This window comes from Anas acuta, chromosome 11 (genome assembly GCF_963932015.1).
Source record: "Anas acuta chromosome 11, bAnaAcu1.1, whole genome shotgun sequence".
Lineage (NCBI taxonomy): Eukaryota > Metazoa > Chordata > Aves > Anseriformes > Anatidae > Anas > Anas acuta.
The window spans coordinates 15,787,107-15,799,824 of record NC_088989.1 but is presented as its reverse complement, the minus strand read 5'-3'; the positions used below and the strand labels follow the sequence as shown (position 1 = coordinate 15,799,824).

At 64.8% G+C, this 12,718-nt stretch overlaps 2 protein-coding genes across 5 annotated transcripts in view; one reads left to right on the top strand and one right to left on the bottom strand.

Annotated features, from left to right (window-relative positions):
* Window positions 1-8,471, bottom strand: part of DAG1 (dystroglycan 1) — a 37,314-nt gene extending 28,843 nt beyond the window's left edge. The window contains exon 1 of one of the 3 annotated variants that reach the window (XM_068694197.1): window positions 8,317-8,471. The gene's annotated coding sequence lies outside the window, so the exon portion shown is untranslated. Of the gene's footprint in view, window positions 1-885; window positions 910-7,523; window positions 7,546-8,316 lie in introns of those variants that run through there. The other 2 variants (XM_068694203.1, XM_068694200.1) reach the window with 2 other exon arrangements.
* A 413-nt stretch (window positions 8,472-8,884) lies between these two features.
* On the top strand, window positions 8,885-12,710 carry MST1 (macrophage stimulating 1). 2 transcript variants are annotated; one of them, XM_068694217.1, is made up of 18 exons: window positions 8,885-8,991; window positions 9,094-9,232; window positions 9,318-9,430; window positions 9,506-9,620; window positions 9,781-9,917; window positions 9,994-10,114; window positions 10,195-10,313; window positions 10,396-10,558; window positions 10,636-10,766; window positions 10,847-10,949; window positions 11,030-11,166; window positions 11,256-11,291; window positions 11,365-11,476; window positions 11,563-11,640; window positions 11,705-11,851; window positions 11,935-12,041; window positions 12,263-12,402; window positions 12,474-12,710. In XM_068694217.1, exons 1-18 carry the CDS (start codon window positions 8,937-8,939, stop codon window positions 12,633-12,635), a joined length of 2,115 nt encoding a protein of 704 aa, XP_068550318.1. In that variant the 5' UTR covers window positions 8,885-8,936; the 3' UTR covers window positions 12,636-12,710. The 2 variants fall into 2 exon arrangements, with proteins under 2 accessions (XP_068550318.1, XP_068550317.1); XM_068694216.1 differs by having other exon boundaries at window positions 10,393-10,558.
* The last annotated feature ends 8 nt before the right edge of the window (window positions 12,711-12,718 follow it).

The window sequence follows — 12,718 nt, the reverse complement described above, 5'->3', positions numbered from 1 at the left end:
GACACTGGGAGCCCAGTCCTTTCCCTGCTTCTGGGAGCCACATCCAAGCCAAGCGAACAGAAATGAACCAGGCTGAAAGAGCAGCCCTCACCACAAGAACTGCTCTCCTGAACTTGCTCCTGAAAGGGGAAAAAACACCCCCAAGGTACTGACTGTACCTCCAGGACCTGCCGAGGGCACCCAGCAGCAGGGGACCAGCGAGGGAGCCTGTAGGGAGCAAGGGGAGGGCAGCGTGGCACTGCCACGGGACTGCCCTGGGGGCACAGTGACACCAGCTTTGGGTACGGAGGCAGCAGAGCCGAAAACGAAGAGCAAGCAGCAGGAAGGTGCTGTTTTTTGGGGGCCCAGGGACAGCAAGGAAGGGTCGGGGCAGTGGGAAGCGCCACCCGCTGCGTACCGTGGGACAGCAGGCCGGGACAGACGAGCACCCCGACACGTCGAAGGGAGCAGCAGCCACAGCTGCCAGCTGTCCGTGCCACCACGGCGTGAGCACACCCTGCTTTTAATAGCTTCCAGCACCGAGCCGGGCTCAGGAGCTTAAAGCTCCGAGAGCAGCACGTGAGGCACGCCTGCAATCACAGGGACCATCCTCATCAATGCCAGGGAGCAGGGACTGGGACCAACCTAAATCCTCCCTGTCGGTCTCGGGGGCCGAGAGCACCAGGTCACCCCGTTTTCCTGGGGTTTCCAGAGTTTAACTTTGTTTTCCGATCGGAGGGTAACAGGAGACTATAAAAAACCAAGGCGCTGGCCTGAGTGGCTCCGGAGGCTAAAATAAACACGCCGAGCCCTGTTTGTGAGAGAGTAAAAATAGCCTCCTTTCTCATCCCTTCCCAGGACCTCTGCCTCGCATGCAAAAGCTTCACAGGTTAAGCAGAAAAATACCTTAACTGTAAATGTCAGCAGATGCGGAGGGAACGTTTCAGTCTGAGCTCTGTGCCATTTCTGCAGGAACTCAGGAAGGCGGCGAGCGGACGGCACCTGCGAGGCTCCTCGTGTGCACAGGGCTGGAGGCCACCCGGCGCCCATTCCCTTTAATAGAAGCTCCCATCCTTCTAAAAAAAAACTCACTGGAATTACATCTTGTGCTTTTTCTTGGCTGAATACTTTTTAAATGACACTTATTCCAAAGAGCATTAGCTACCAAATCTAGCGCTGAGCTGCGCTGCGGCCGTGACGGGCTCTGGGAAGCAGCGTGAGCACAACCAGCTGTACTCCAAAAGGCACCACGGCAGCTCTGCTTCTCCCGAAGCAGCACTGCTGCCCACCAACTGCTGCTAAATCCACTTTTTGCAGGGCCTAAACGCACCATTTGGCACCCACCCCAGGAGAGGAGTGACCCCGGGCCACGCCGCGGGGACGTCACCACGAAGCTGGCTTTGGTTGTCACCTCCCTTTCCCAGTGAGGGAACAGCCAGACCCATGAGCTTCAATGACACGGGGCTGAAAAAGGACTGCAGGAGAACCTACAACAGGGTGCTGGGCACATCCCCCATGGGAACACCCCCGGGGGTGGCTTTGAGCACCGCAGCAGGGTCAGCGGCCCCGCTGCTGCCCGTGCACCCAGCTCCCAGCACCACAAAATTCCCAACTCCGCTCCCAAAACGCAGGCTCAGACTGCAGCAACATAAATTAAGCAGCAATTTAGGGCTTTGGGTGAGACACGGCGGCATCTCCAAAGATTTCTTAGCACAGCCGTACTCATTTTAAGTGACAGGGACAAGAAAAACAGATTTGCTAGCTAAACAGACATTCAGTAGAGCTGGTCATATGAGAGGCTCAACGCTCACTTCAGCTTACATTCCTAAACACGGCCACATCACATTCAAACCCCGCATTTAGCGAGGTTAGCTACAGTGGTCCTCAGCACCTCACCTGCTCCACGAAGGCAAATCTTGCAGCAAGCAGTGTCTGCAGCCACAGGCTTCACGGGACGGCACAGCCACAGCCTCTCCCCAGCTACACCTCTTCCAACTGAGGAGCACCTTAGCAAATAACCGAGAAAAATAATGCACTTTTCCCAGGTTTTAATTTGCCTGGCTTCCTCCTCCTCTGGCTTCATACAGACCTTCATGCTTCATGGCCAAAAACAGCTCAGAGAAGAAGGAGAGCTGCCCGGCACCCACCAGCTCTCCCGTCCTGCCTGCACACACTCACTGCAGAGGCACCTCAGCCAGATACTTCATGGCAAAACCACAGCTTCTTTCTTACGTTAATATTTTGTGTTACCTGCTACATTTATAGGATGAAGTTCTTCGCCTGATGCACCCCGTTTCCTTCCTGCTCCAGCCCACTTTTCCTCCTATTCAACGGCCCGTGCAGATTTTGGCAGCTCGTGCACCCAGGACTCTCCAGCAGCCCTGTCAGTCTCCTCTGGTGGCTGGGATCCTCACAGACGCTTGGAAACTGAAGGTTTGGTAGGAAAGGCTTTGCTGTTCCTTCTCCCCAACCCTTCCAGGCAGGGCGGACAGGATCCAGCCCACCCCAAGCAGCTGCCTGAGCTCCTCCAGGCGCGCAGGCAAACGGCCCGCTGCAGGTCTCTGCTCAGCCCCCGAGGTCCTTCAAAAGCCATCGAAAAAACACTCGAGATGCTTCTAGCAAGTGACTTCTCTCTGCACGGGACTGCTCTAGAGCCTGACGCCAGGGGACCGGCCCCAGCTAGGAGCTGAAGTGACGTGCGTGCAGCCTGCTGACCGTGCCACCCGTGTCACCGACCTGCCCCTGTGCCACCTCCAGCTGGCCAGAGGAGCTGAAACGCCTCCTCCTCCCCACACAGCCCACGGCAAGACAAGGGGGCCTCTGGCCCTGCTGACACAGGGCATTCCTTCCCGTGGAGGAGAGGCAAGGTGCAGGCAAGCAGCTGTCCTGCAGGACAGGGGCCCAGCAGGACAGGGGCCACCAGTTATTCCAGCTGATCCCTGTCACCATCTCCTCGGGGAGATGAACACCTTCAGAGCTTCCCGAAGCACCAACTGCTGCAGCAGCCACCAAACGTCCTCCTCCCCTCCCAGCACGGAACTGGGCACTGTCAGTGTGAAACTGGGACCAGCGTGCCTATAAACTTCCACTCGTGCGTGGCTTTGCTTTGAAGGGAGCACACAGCGAAGTGCTGGGACATGAGCAGGAGTCATGGATCAGGTCGTGCTGCAGAGCTGAGCCTTCAGCTGATACCACGGTGGCTTCACTCACTGTGACCCGCACACCTCGCCACGTGCCCAAGCAGCTCCAAGCTCCACGCACCCTCCTGCCTTCAGCATGACCCTACCCCACCGGTCCCAAACCTACGGTGCTGGGTGTCAGCCCCCCCATCAGCTCAAGCAGATATTAAGGAGAATTCCACCCCAGAACATTGACCAGCAGCCGAGACGTACCGGGGATTGGGCAGAGCTGGCCCTGTGTGCAGCATCTTGAGCTTATCCCAGCTGCAGGAAAATCAAGCCCAAACTCTCTCTGCCTGCTGCTCCGTCCTGCTTTTCTGTACCAGGCAGGGCAGAACCGCACCAAGGGCTCCCCCGACGCACCCCATGGTTTTCAGCAGACCACGAGGAGCCCGCAAAAGGTGCAAAAAGGCTCACCTACGCTCAGGGCTCGGCTCGCTGCACGTCCACGCACCGCCAGGGGAGGCTTTAGGAGGCCAGGACTGAGGGAAGGGAGCAGGGCTGGGGGATGTGGAGCTCGGTCACGCCAGGGCGAAGCACACAGCGCCAGCAGGCAGGCCTGCAGGAAACAGCTTCTTCCTGTGACGGCAGGACAGCGCTGCAGCCTCTCCCTGGGGAAGGCTCCAGCCTGCAGACCAAGGACTGGCCACGTCCTGGTCCCACCAAAGCAGGGAGAAGGACGAGGAGGGGCAGGATCCCAGCTTCCAGCACTTTGGGGCGTGCGGTGCTACGGTGCCGGCAGTGGGAGCGAGAGGCGGGTGGGTACTGAACCACGGGCCTGCGATGCTGCTTCTCGACCAGCCCTGATCCAGGCCTTTCAGCAAACCTCCCCACACCTAGGCGAGCCGTGACAACCACAGGTACCGCACTCGGCCCTGTTAAGCAGGCAGAATCACAACTTTCATCCCAGCTTATCACCAGCACCACTCGCAGCACCGCCGCTGCCTCCTCAAACGCTTTCAGATCACAAAACACGAGCTTACGGCGTTGCCAGCAACAGCCCAATCCCTCCCTCATGTCAGCTTTGTTACCCAGTTTCCGTAGGGCTCTGAAGTCCTATTCTTACGCTTTTCTTCCAGGCAGTTTACTAACAAGGGCCGGTGGGGTTCCGCACGCAGCACCGGCCCAGCACGTTGCTTTGGCCTCCTCTGGACTTTCCGAAGGGGATTTGTTACTCCCGCAAGATCAAACCTCCTATTTCTCTGAAGTCTGAACTCTAACTGATACCCACACCAAATTTTATTCAAAGACACGAGAAGCGTTTCCTGAAGGAGCAGCCAGCACGAGGCTGCTGGCATGGGGACGGACACAAAGCGTGGGCGCCACGGAGACCACCAGGAGCACTCAGTCCCCCCATCACCTATGAAGTTTGGAATTTTGGCCCAGCAGGTCCTTGTTCTGGAGGATTGTGTTGCCGCCGTGCAGCAGGCAGCAGGAGGGAAGGATGCTGCAGCCCTGGTGTTTTTCTGCCTCCCTACCCCATACCTGGGAGCCAGCTTCCTGGAGGGATCCCGAGAGCCACAGCACAGCTAAAAACGACACCACGTTATGTCCCTGCACTGTTATTTCAGTCTCTGTGATACTTACAGAAGGCCTGAAGGAACTTTTCCTTCCTGGAGAGGAAGCTCCCAGCTGGAGGATAGCTTTACAGCGTGAGTTCATGGGGGGTGCACAGCAGCTGTGCTGAACAGACTGAGCAAACACTTCCCTTTTGATGAAGGAGGTGTCTGAGCAGCACCCCGGACTCCTGAACAACTGCCCAGCAGGGTCGGGGACTGCTGTTGCCCACCAGACCCAGCCCTGTAACAGAAAAGCCCCAAAGATGCCCTTGGCACAAGGAAATTCTCTGGGGGAGGACAGGAGCTCTGGGAAGGGGAACGTTTCCCAAAGGGTCTGAAGGAGGAGCTGGCATGAGGAAAATGAAAAAAACAGTGAAAGGAAGCGAGCCAGCCCTGCCCAGTGAGGGACCCAGAGCACAGGTGGTCCCCATGCCACCCCCTGTAGCTGTGACTGAAGCACGGGGCTGTCACATCACCCACTGCCACTCAATGCTCACGTGGAAAACCGCTGGCTGAGGCCATCACCGAGCCTCACCCAACTCATCCCAAATCAGTCCCTAGCCCTTGGGACCGACAGCAAGCGACCAGAGTCTGCCACTGGCAACTCTCATCACAGCCACTGCCTGTGAACTCCCACCCTTAAGGGAGATCGAGCTTCCTCAAGCCTCCACGCACAACCTGGTTCGTAAAAAACCAGAAACGTGCCTGAAAGCACCGGCGTGAATCCATCACCTGTACGCGCTCACTGCCAGCGTGACCTGGAGCTGTGCGAGTAAGCCGAAACCTCTCCGTGCTCGGCAGCCCCGGGCAGGCAGGGAGGAATGCCGCCCGTCAGGTCCCCACCAGCAGCATTTGCAAAGCTGAGCGCTGGTGAAGAGGCTTCTCCAGCAATCTGCTAGAAAGCTCTGAGGAGCCCCATACGAAACATCTCTGGGGCTGCCTGTACAGCCCCCCACGAGCAGCACCCTTCTCAGAAAGCGGATCAGAAGAGACAGACCAGCCTCGTTCAGGGTCACCAAGACAGCGAATGCCACAGCTGAGCACTGCAGCGAGATCACGGCACGAGACAAGAGTTAGGAAGGAGGAGAACTCGTCAGAAACCTTCATCTGAACGCCTACTTACAGGGCAGGCGAGGTCAGGAGGCAATTTTCCCAAAGAAAACCCCAAAGAGAAACTAAACAGCATCCACCTGCAGGACTCGGACAAGATCCACTGCCGTTCCCAAGCCCACCAGCACCAGGGCTGTGCCTCTCCCTCCTGCTCCTCCAGCCTGGGCCTGCTGCGTGTGAGAGCTCCTTCCACGCCACGATTCGGGTGAGGAACTCGCAGCAAGGTAACTGGGAGAGGGGGGAGCAAAAAGAAAAGCTCAGCTCGGCAAAGAGACCGGCAAACAGCACGCTGCCACCGCGTGCGCGGGACGAGCACCTCGCCCCTCCAGGAGCACTGAGCGTGCCCCCAGCCCAGCCCGAGCCACCCGCAGCGAGGTCGGGCTCCTTGGTGAGCCCCCCACAGCCACACAGAGCACAGAGGGAGCTGCAGGACGTGGAGGAGAAAGCCCCCCACGCCGGGCACAAGGGGCAGAGGGGGGACACCCCCGGGCACCCTGCTCTCGGGGCAGCGCTGTGCCAGCAGGCCAGCTGCAAGCTCGGGAGGGAGGCGGTGACAAAGAAGGCAGAAACGCCAAATATATACAGCGCCTGCCCCGCTGGCAAGATGAGCCTCCATCCAGCAAACTGACCCACGGACAGCTTTAAGCCAGCTGGGAAGTGCAGGGAGATAGCAGATAGAGACGTGCACTGGGAGAGGAAACGCACCCATCTGAATGACTCCTGCAGGTTATGGTGTTATCTTCCCTTCCAGCAGCACCTCAGCAGTCTGCCCAAACTTACCCTCGCAGAACAAGCCCTAAAAGCCCCGGTTCTTGGGGCTGATCTTTGATTTTTCACAGCTCAAACACGGTCACAGCGAATGGGGTTTAAGGTACGCAGCTCTCCAGACGGCACAAACATCCTAAGAACAAACATTTGCAGCATACCAAGACCTCAGATATGCTGGGTCAACCCAACTGTGTTTATCTGTATTTTGCCCAAATTGCTGCTGAAGTACTCTGAGCTCAGGGAGCAGCAGCCTCCCACCCTCCCTCCCCACTGATCCAGCAAGAGGCCAGAAGCAATCGGCCGGCAGCCTACGAGCAGCGCAAGGAATGCCAGAGACATTTATTTACACAACCACTGCTTGCCCAAGGAGAACTTTGAGTTTGCATTTTCCTTGTTCAAATTAATCATTACCGGAATTAATTCCTCCATATCAGTCCTCAGCTCACGGGAGGAAAGGCGCAAGCCACCCAGAATCAGCCCTGCAACAAAACTTTATGACGGGTGTCACCGCCGAAAGCAGCCGGCCACAGCTCCCCCCGGGCTGGCACAGCGTGCTGACCCCCTCCAGGACAACCCCACCTTATTTCAACCCAAACCATGGATCAGGCAGCGAGACACCGCTCCTGCTGCCGTGCCACGCTGCCAGGGGGCTGGGGGGCAGCACAAAGCACCGAGGCCCCTCTCCTCACAGCCGTGGCCGTCAGCTCCCACGGGCACAGAGCAGGGCACGGCGCTGCCCCCGACACCCACCCCGGCTGCTGGGGCTGGAGACACGCGAGGAGTCCTCCCAAGCAGCTGCCTGTGGAGGATGAGTGATGTTTGGAGGATGAGTGATGTTTGGAGGATGAGTGATGTTTGGAGGATAGGGTCGGGTTTGAGCCCATTCCAGCCGTGTGTTTCACACCACGAGCTGGGGGTCTCGCCGTACCTGCTGAGGGTCCAGCTCCGTCTCTTGGGGCAGCCAAGCCCAGCACAGCAGGCAGAGAAAGGAGAAGATTTACGCAGAATTTACTACCTAGCGTCAAGAAAGGGGCGGCTGTAAGGCAGTGGGCACCCCGAGCACCAGCACCCCGCTGTCCTGTTAGCGCCGGGTGTCCAGGGACGGTGCTGGGGGTCCCGCAGCACCAGGGCACGGTGTGTGGGGGGGCAGCGGGGCCGTGCCCAGCGCCCCGAGCCCCCCCGGCTGGCACAGCGCCCTGCAGCTGGGGCAGGGCATTGCCGGGACGGGCACCGGGAACAACGAGCGGGGGGGCCCCGAGCCCCCCACCCCCACCCCCCGCAGCCCCCGGGCGGCTCCGTGCGGCCCAGAGCCGGGCCGGGCCCCGCCGCCTGTTGCTGGGGGGCGGCCGGGAGCCCCCGGGGGCCGGCTCCCCGCGGGGGGCGGCAGCCCAAGGTCAGCCCCGCCGAGCCGAGCCCCCCCCCTACAGCCGGGCACACAGCTCCGGGACCCCCGGCCCGGCCCCAGCGGGGGCGCACCCAGGCCCAGGCCCAGGCTCAGGCCCAGCGCAGGCCCTGCCCCTACCGGGCCCGTTCCGCCGCCCGCTCCCCGCAGCCTCCGCGGCGCTGCCGCCGCCGCCAGGCCCGGCCCGCCCGGTAGGCCAAGGGCAGGGCGGCGCGGCAGGTGCCACCGGGCGGCGAGGCGAGGCGAGGCCCGGCCGCTCCGTCCCCACCTCCTCCTCCCCGCCTCCCCCCCCCCTCCTCCGGGTCCCCCCCGTGCTCACCGGGCCCCGCGGCCGCTCCCCGAGGCCGCTCCCCGCCGCCAGCGGCCCCGAACCGAGCGCACGGAGCGGGCGGCGCGGCGCGAGCGCGACCCCGCGCGGGCGCGGGCACGGACCCGGGGGCGGGGCCTCGGCGGCGCCTGGCAACCGGCGGCACGAGCGCGCCGCGGCCAATCCGCGCCCGCCGCCCGCGCCAGGCCACGCCCCCTCCCGGCCCCGCCCCACGTGGCCGCGCGCGCGGCGCCGCCCCCCCCCCCCCCAGCTCCCCGCCAGGCCCCGCCCCTTTCGCCGCGTCCGCTGCCTCCTGGCGCCGCCGCCAGCCCCGCCCCGCACCTGCCGCTGGGACACGCCCCCGGGCACCAGGCCACGCCCACAACAGGCCACGCCCACAGCAAGCCACGCCCCCTCAACGACACGCCCACCAATCAAACCACGCCCCCACCCAACAGGCCACGCCCCTACCATTAAGCCACGCCCCTAGCACCAAGCCACGCCCACCCTCAGGCTCCACCCATCCACCAAGCCACGCCCCTCCCATCAGGCCACGCCCACTCCACTAGGCCCCGCCCCCCTTCCTCCAGGCCCCGCCCCCTCCCGCCAGGCCCCGCCCCCCCCCCAGCGCCATGCCGGTGCCGCGGGTGCTGCTGGCTGTGGCTGTGGCCGTGGCGCTGGGCGCAGGTAGGGCTGGGACTGGGGGGGGGACAGCGGGGTCTGGGCAGCCCCGGGGGGGCCCCACCCGGCCCCGTGCCCCCCGTGCCCAGCTCCCGCCGCGCTCCCCAGGCTCCCGCTCGCCCCTCAACGACTTCCAGCGCCTGCGGGCCACCGAGCTGCTGCCCCTGCCCCCCGAGGCACCGCCACCGCCAGAGCCAGGCCCGGCCGAGCAGTGCGCCCAGCGCTGTGCCACCAGCCCGGCCTGCCGGTGAGACACCAAGCGGGGTGAGCCCCGTGCCCCCCGGTGTCCCCCCGTGTCCCCCCCGGTGCCACCCCGCTGTCACGCCCCGCAGGGCCTTCCACCACGAGCGGCAGAGCCAGCGGTGCCAGCTGCTGCGCTGGACGCAGCACTCGCCCGGCGTGCGGCTGCAGAAGAACATCCACTGCGACCTGTACCAGAAGAAAGGTGGGCACCGGGGCTGCACCACGGGCACCCACCCGCTGCCTGCCCGGCCCTGACGCCCTGCCCGGCTCTGCCCAGACTACCTGCGGGACTGCATCGTGGCCGACGGCGTCAGCTACCGCGGCACGCGGGCCACCACCGAGAAGGGGCTGCGCTGCCAGCACTGGCAGGCCACCACGCCGCACGACCACAGGTGCCACCGTGCCCCCCGCCGCCCCCCCAGCGGCTGTGGGCACCAGCCCTGGGCAGCACGGGGCGGTGGGACGCGGGACGGGGCGGCGTGGGGTGATGGGTGCGGGGTGGGGGCGGTGGGGACGGCGCTGGGGCGGTGGCACTGACCGGGGGTGGCGCAGGTTCCTGCCGTCCCCACGCAACGGGCTGGAGGAGAACTACTGCCGAAACCCCGACCGCGACAAGCGGGGCCCCTGGTGTTACACCGTGGACCCCAACGTGCGGCACCAGAGCTGCGGCATCAAGAAGTGCCAGGATGGTGAGCGCCGCGCCCCCGGGACGCCCCGTGCCGCTTGTCCCCGCCACCGCTGAGGCCACCCTCCCGCTGTTGGCAGCCATCTGCATGACCTGCAACGGGGAGGATTACCGGGGCTTCGTGGACCACACCGAGTCAGGGACCGAGTGCCAGCGCTGGGACCTGCAGCACCCGCACAAGCATCCCTACCACCCCGACAAGTACCGGCCCGGGGGCGCGCAGCCACGGTGCTGGCACGGTGCCTGTCACCCTCACCCACTGCTCCCCGTCTCTCGCCCAGGTACCCCGAGAAGGGTCTGGATGACAACTACTGCCGCAACCCGGACGGCTCCGAGCAGCCCTGGTGCTACACCGTTGACCCCGCGCGGGAGCGCGAGTATTGCCGCATCCGCGTCTGCAGTAAGTCCCCGCTGGTGGCACCTGCAGGGCCAAATGTCCTCGCTGCCACCCTCACCCCGCTGTTCTCTGCCCCCGCAAGCAGAGAAGCGTCCGCGGCCCCTCAACGTCACCACCAACTGCTTCAGGGGGAAGGGCGAAGGCTACCGGGGCCGGGTGAACGTCACCGTGTCGGGCATCCCGTGCCAGCGCTGGGACGCGCAGGCACCGCACCGGCACCACTTTGTGCCCGAGAAGTACCCGTGCAAGTAGGTGTGGCGGGGCAGGACGGGGGGGCCGTGGGCAGCACCCGTGGGCACGGGCACGCAGCCGGCTGCTCTGCCAGGGACCTGCAGGAGAATTACTGCCGCAACCCCGACGGCTCGGAGGCGCCGTGGTGCTTCACCACCCGCCCCAGCGTCCGCGTTGCCTTCTGCTTCCACATCCGCCGCTGCGACGACGAGCTGGGTGCTCAGGGTGAGCCCCGCTGCCCTGGGCGTGGGGGTGCCCCCGTCAGGGTGCCCGCCTGTGACAGGGCGCTCCCTGCCTGTCCCCAGAGTGCTACCACGGCCACGGCGAGACGTACCGCGGCCACGTCAGCAAGACGCGCAAGGGCATCACGTGCCAGCGCTGGGACGCGCGGACACCCCACGTGCCCCAGTGAGTGTGTGCAGGAGCCTCCCGGGGGCTGCGGCACGGCCACGGGGACGGGGACAGAGGTGGTGACACCCTCGCGGCAGGATCTCTCCCGCCACCCACCCCGAGGCCCACCTGGAGGAGAACTACTGCCGCAACCCCGACAACGACAGCCACGGCCCCTGGTGCTACACCATGGACCCCCGCATGCCCTTTGACTACTGCGCCATCAAGCCCTGCTGTGAGCCCCGGCCCCGCCGAGCCCCCCCTGCCCCGCGGCGTGCTTGTGGCCACCCCGCTGCAGCCACCCCCCTGCTGTTCTCTCCGCAGCCGGCAACGCGGTGCCGTCCATCCTGGAGAGCGCGGGTAGGGACGGGGGGACGCCGGGTGCCACGCGGCGGGCGCGGACACCACCGGCTGACGCCTGCCGTGTGCGCAGAGGCGGTGACGTTCGAGCAGTGCGGCCGGCGGGACGAGAGGCTGCAGCTCAAGGGGCGCATCGTGGGCGGGCAGCCCGGCAACTCGCCGTGGACCGTCAGCATCCGCAACCGGTGAGCGGGCACCCCGCGTGCCAGCACCGCTGCGCCGCCAGCCGGGCGCCCCCCCGAGCTGCCCCCCCTCATGCTGGTGCCTGCAGGGCCGGCGTGCACTTCTGCGGCGGGTCCCTGGTGAATGAGCAGTGGGTGATCAGCATCCGCCAGTGCTTCTCCTCCTGGTGAGCTTGGGGACAGCACGCAAGGCGCTGGGCGCCGCCGTGCCCTGATGTCCCCGTCCTGCAGCGACGCGGACCTGTCAGGCTATGAGGTGCACCTGGGGCTGCTGTTCAAGGACCCCGGCCCTGCAGACCCCGACCTGCAGGCCATCCCCATCGTGCGCATCCTCTGCGGTCCCTCTGAGTCCCACCTGGTGCTGCTGAAGCTGGCGAGGTGAGCAGCCGAGCCCCGTGCCCTGCCTGGTGCCACTGGGGCTGGCACCATGTCCCCCACACCCCCCCCGTGTCCCTCCGCAGGCCGGCCGTGCTGAACAAGCGCGTGGCCCTGATCTGCCTGCCGCCCGAGCGCTACGTCGTGCCCGCGGGCACCATCTGCGAGATCGCCGGCTGGGGGGAAACCAGAGGTACCCAACGTGGGCAGCCCCGGCCACGGCATCCCCCTGCCCGCACCATCCCCATGCAGTGGCACCTCCATGCCCACAGCCTCCCCGTTGTTGTCGTGTCCCCCTGCTTGCAACACCCCCTGCCCACAGCATCCCCCTGCCCATCCCATGACACCCCCTTCTCACGCCCTCCCCCTTCCGTGCCACCCCCCGCCGCCGCCCCGGGGGCTGGCACCCTGCAGGCACGGCCGACAGCCGCGTGCTGAACGTGGCCCAGCTGCCCGTGCTGGCCCACGGCGAGTGCCAGGCGGCGCTGCGTGGGCGCCTGAAGGAGAGCGAGCTGTGCACCGCCCCGCTGCGCTCCGGCGTGGGCGCCTGCGAGGTGAGCGGGGCCAGGGGGGCTCGGGGCCAACCCCCCGGGATGGGGGTCACGGTGTTCTTTTGGCCCTGCAGGGAGATTACGGAGGGCCCCTGGCCTGCCTGACCGCCGACTGCTGGGTGCTGGAGGGGGTTATCACCCCGTCCCGTGTCTGCGCCCGCACCGACCAGCCCGCCCTCTTCATCCGCGTCTCGCTCTACGTCGACTGGATCCACAAGGTCATGAAGATGGTCTGAGCCGGGCTGCGGGCGGCTGGAGGGGTGGCACCCCCCTGCCTGCCCCCCCGATGCCAATAAAGGGAGTGGAGCCAGCCTCTGTC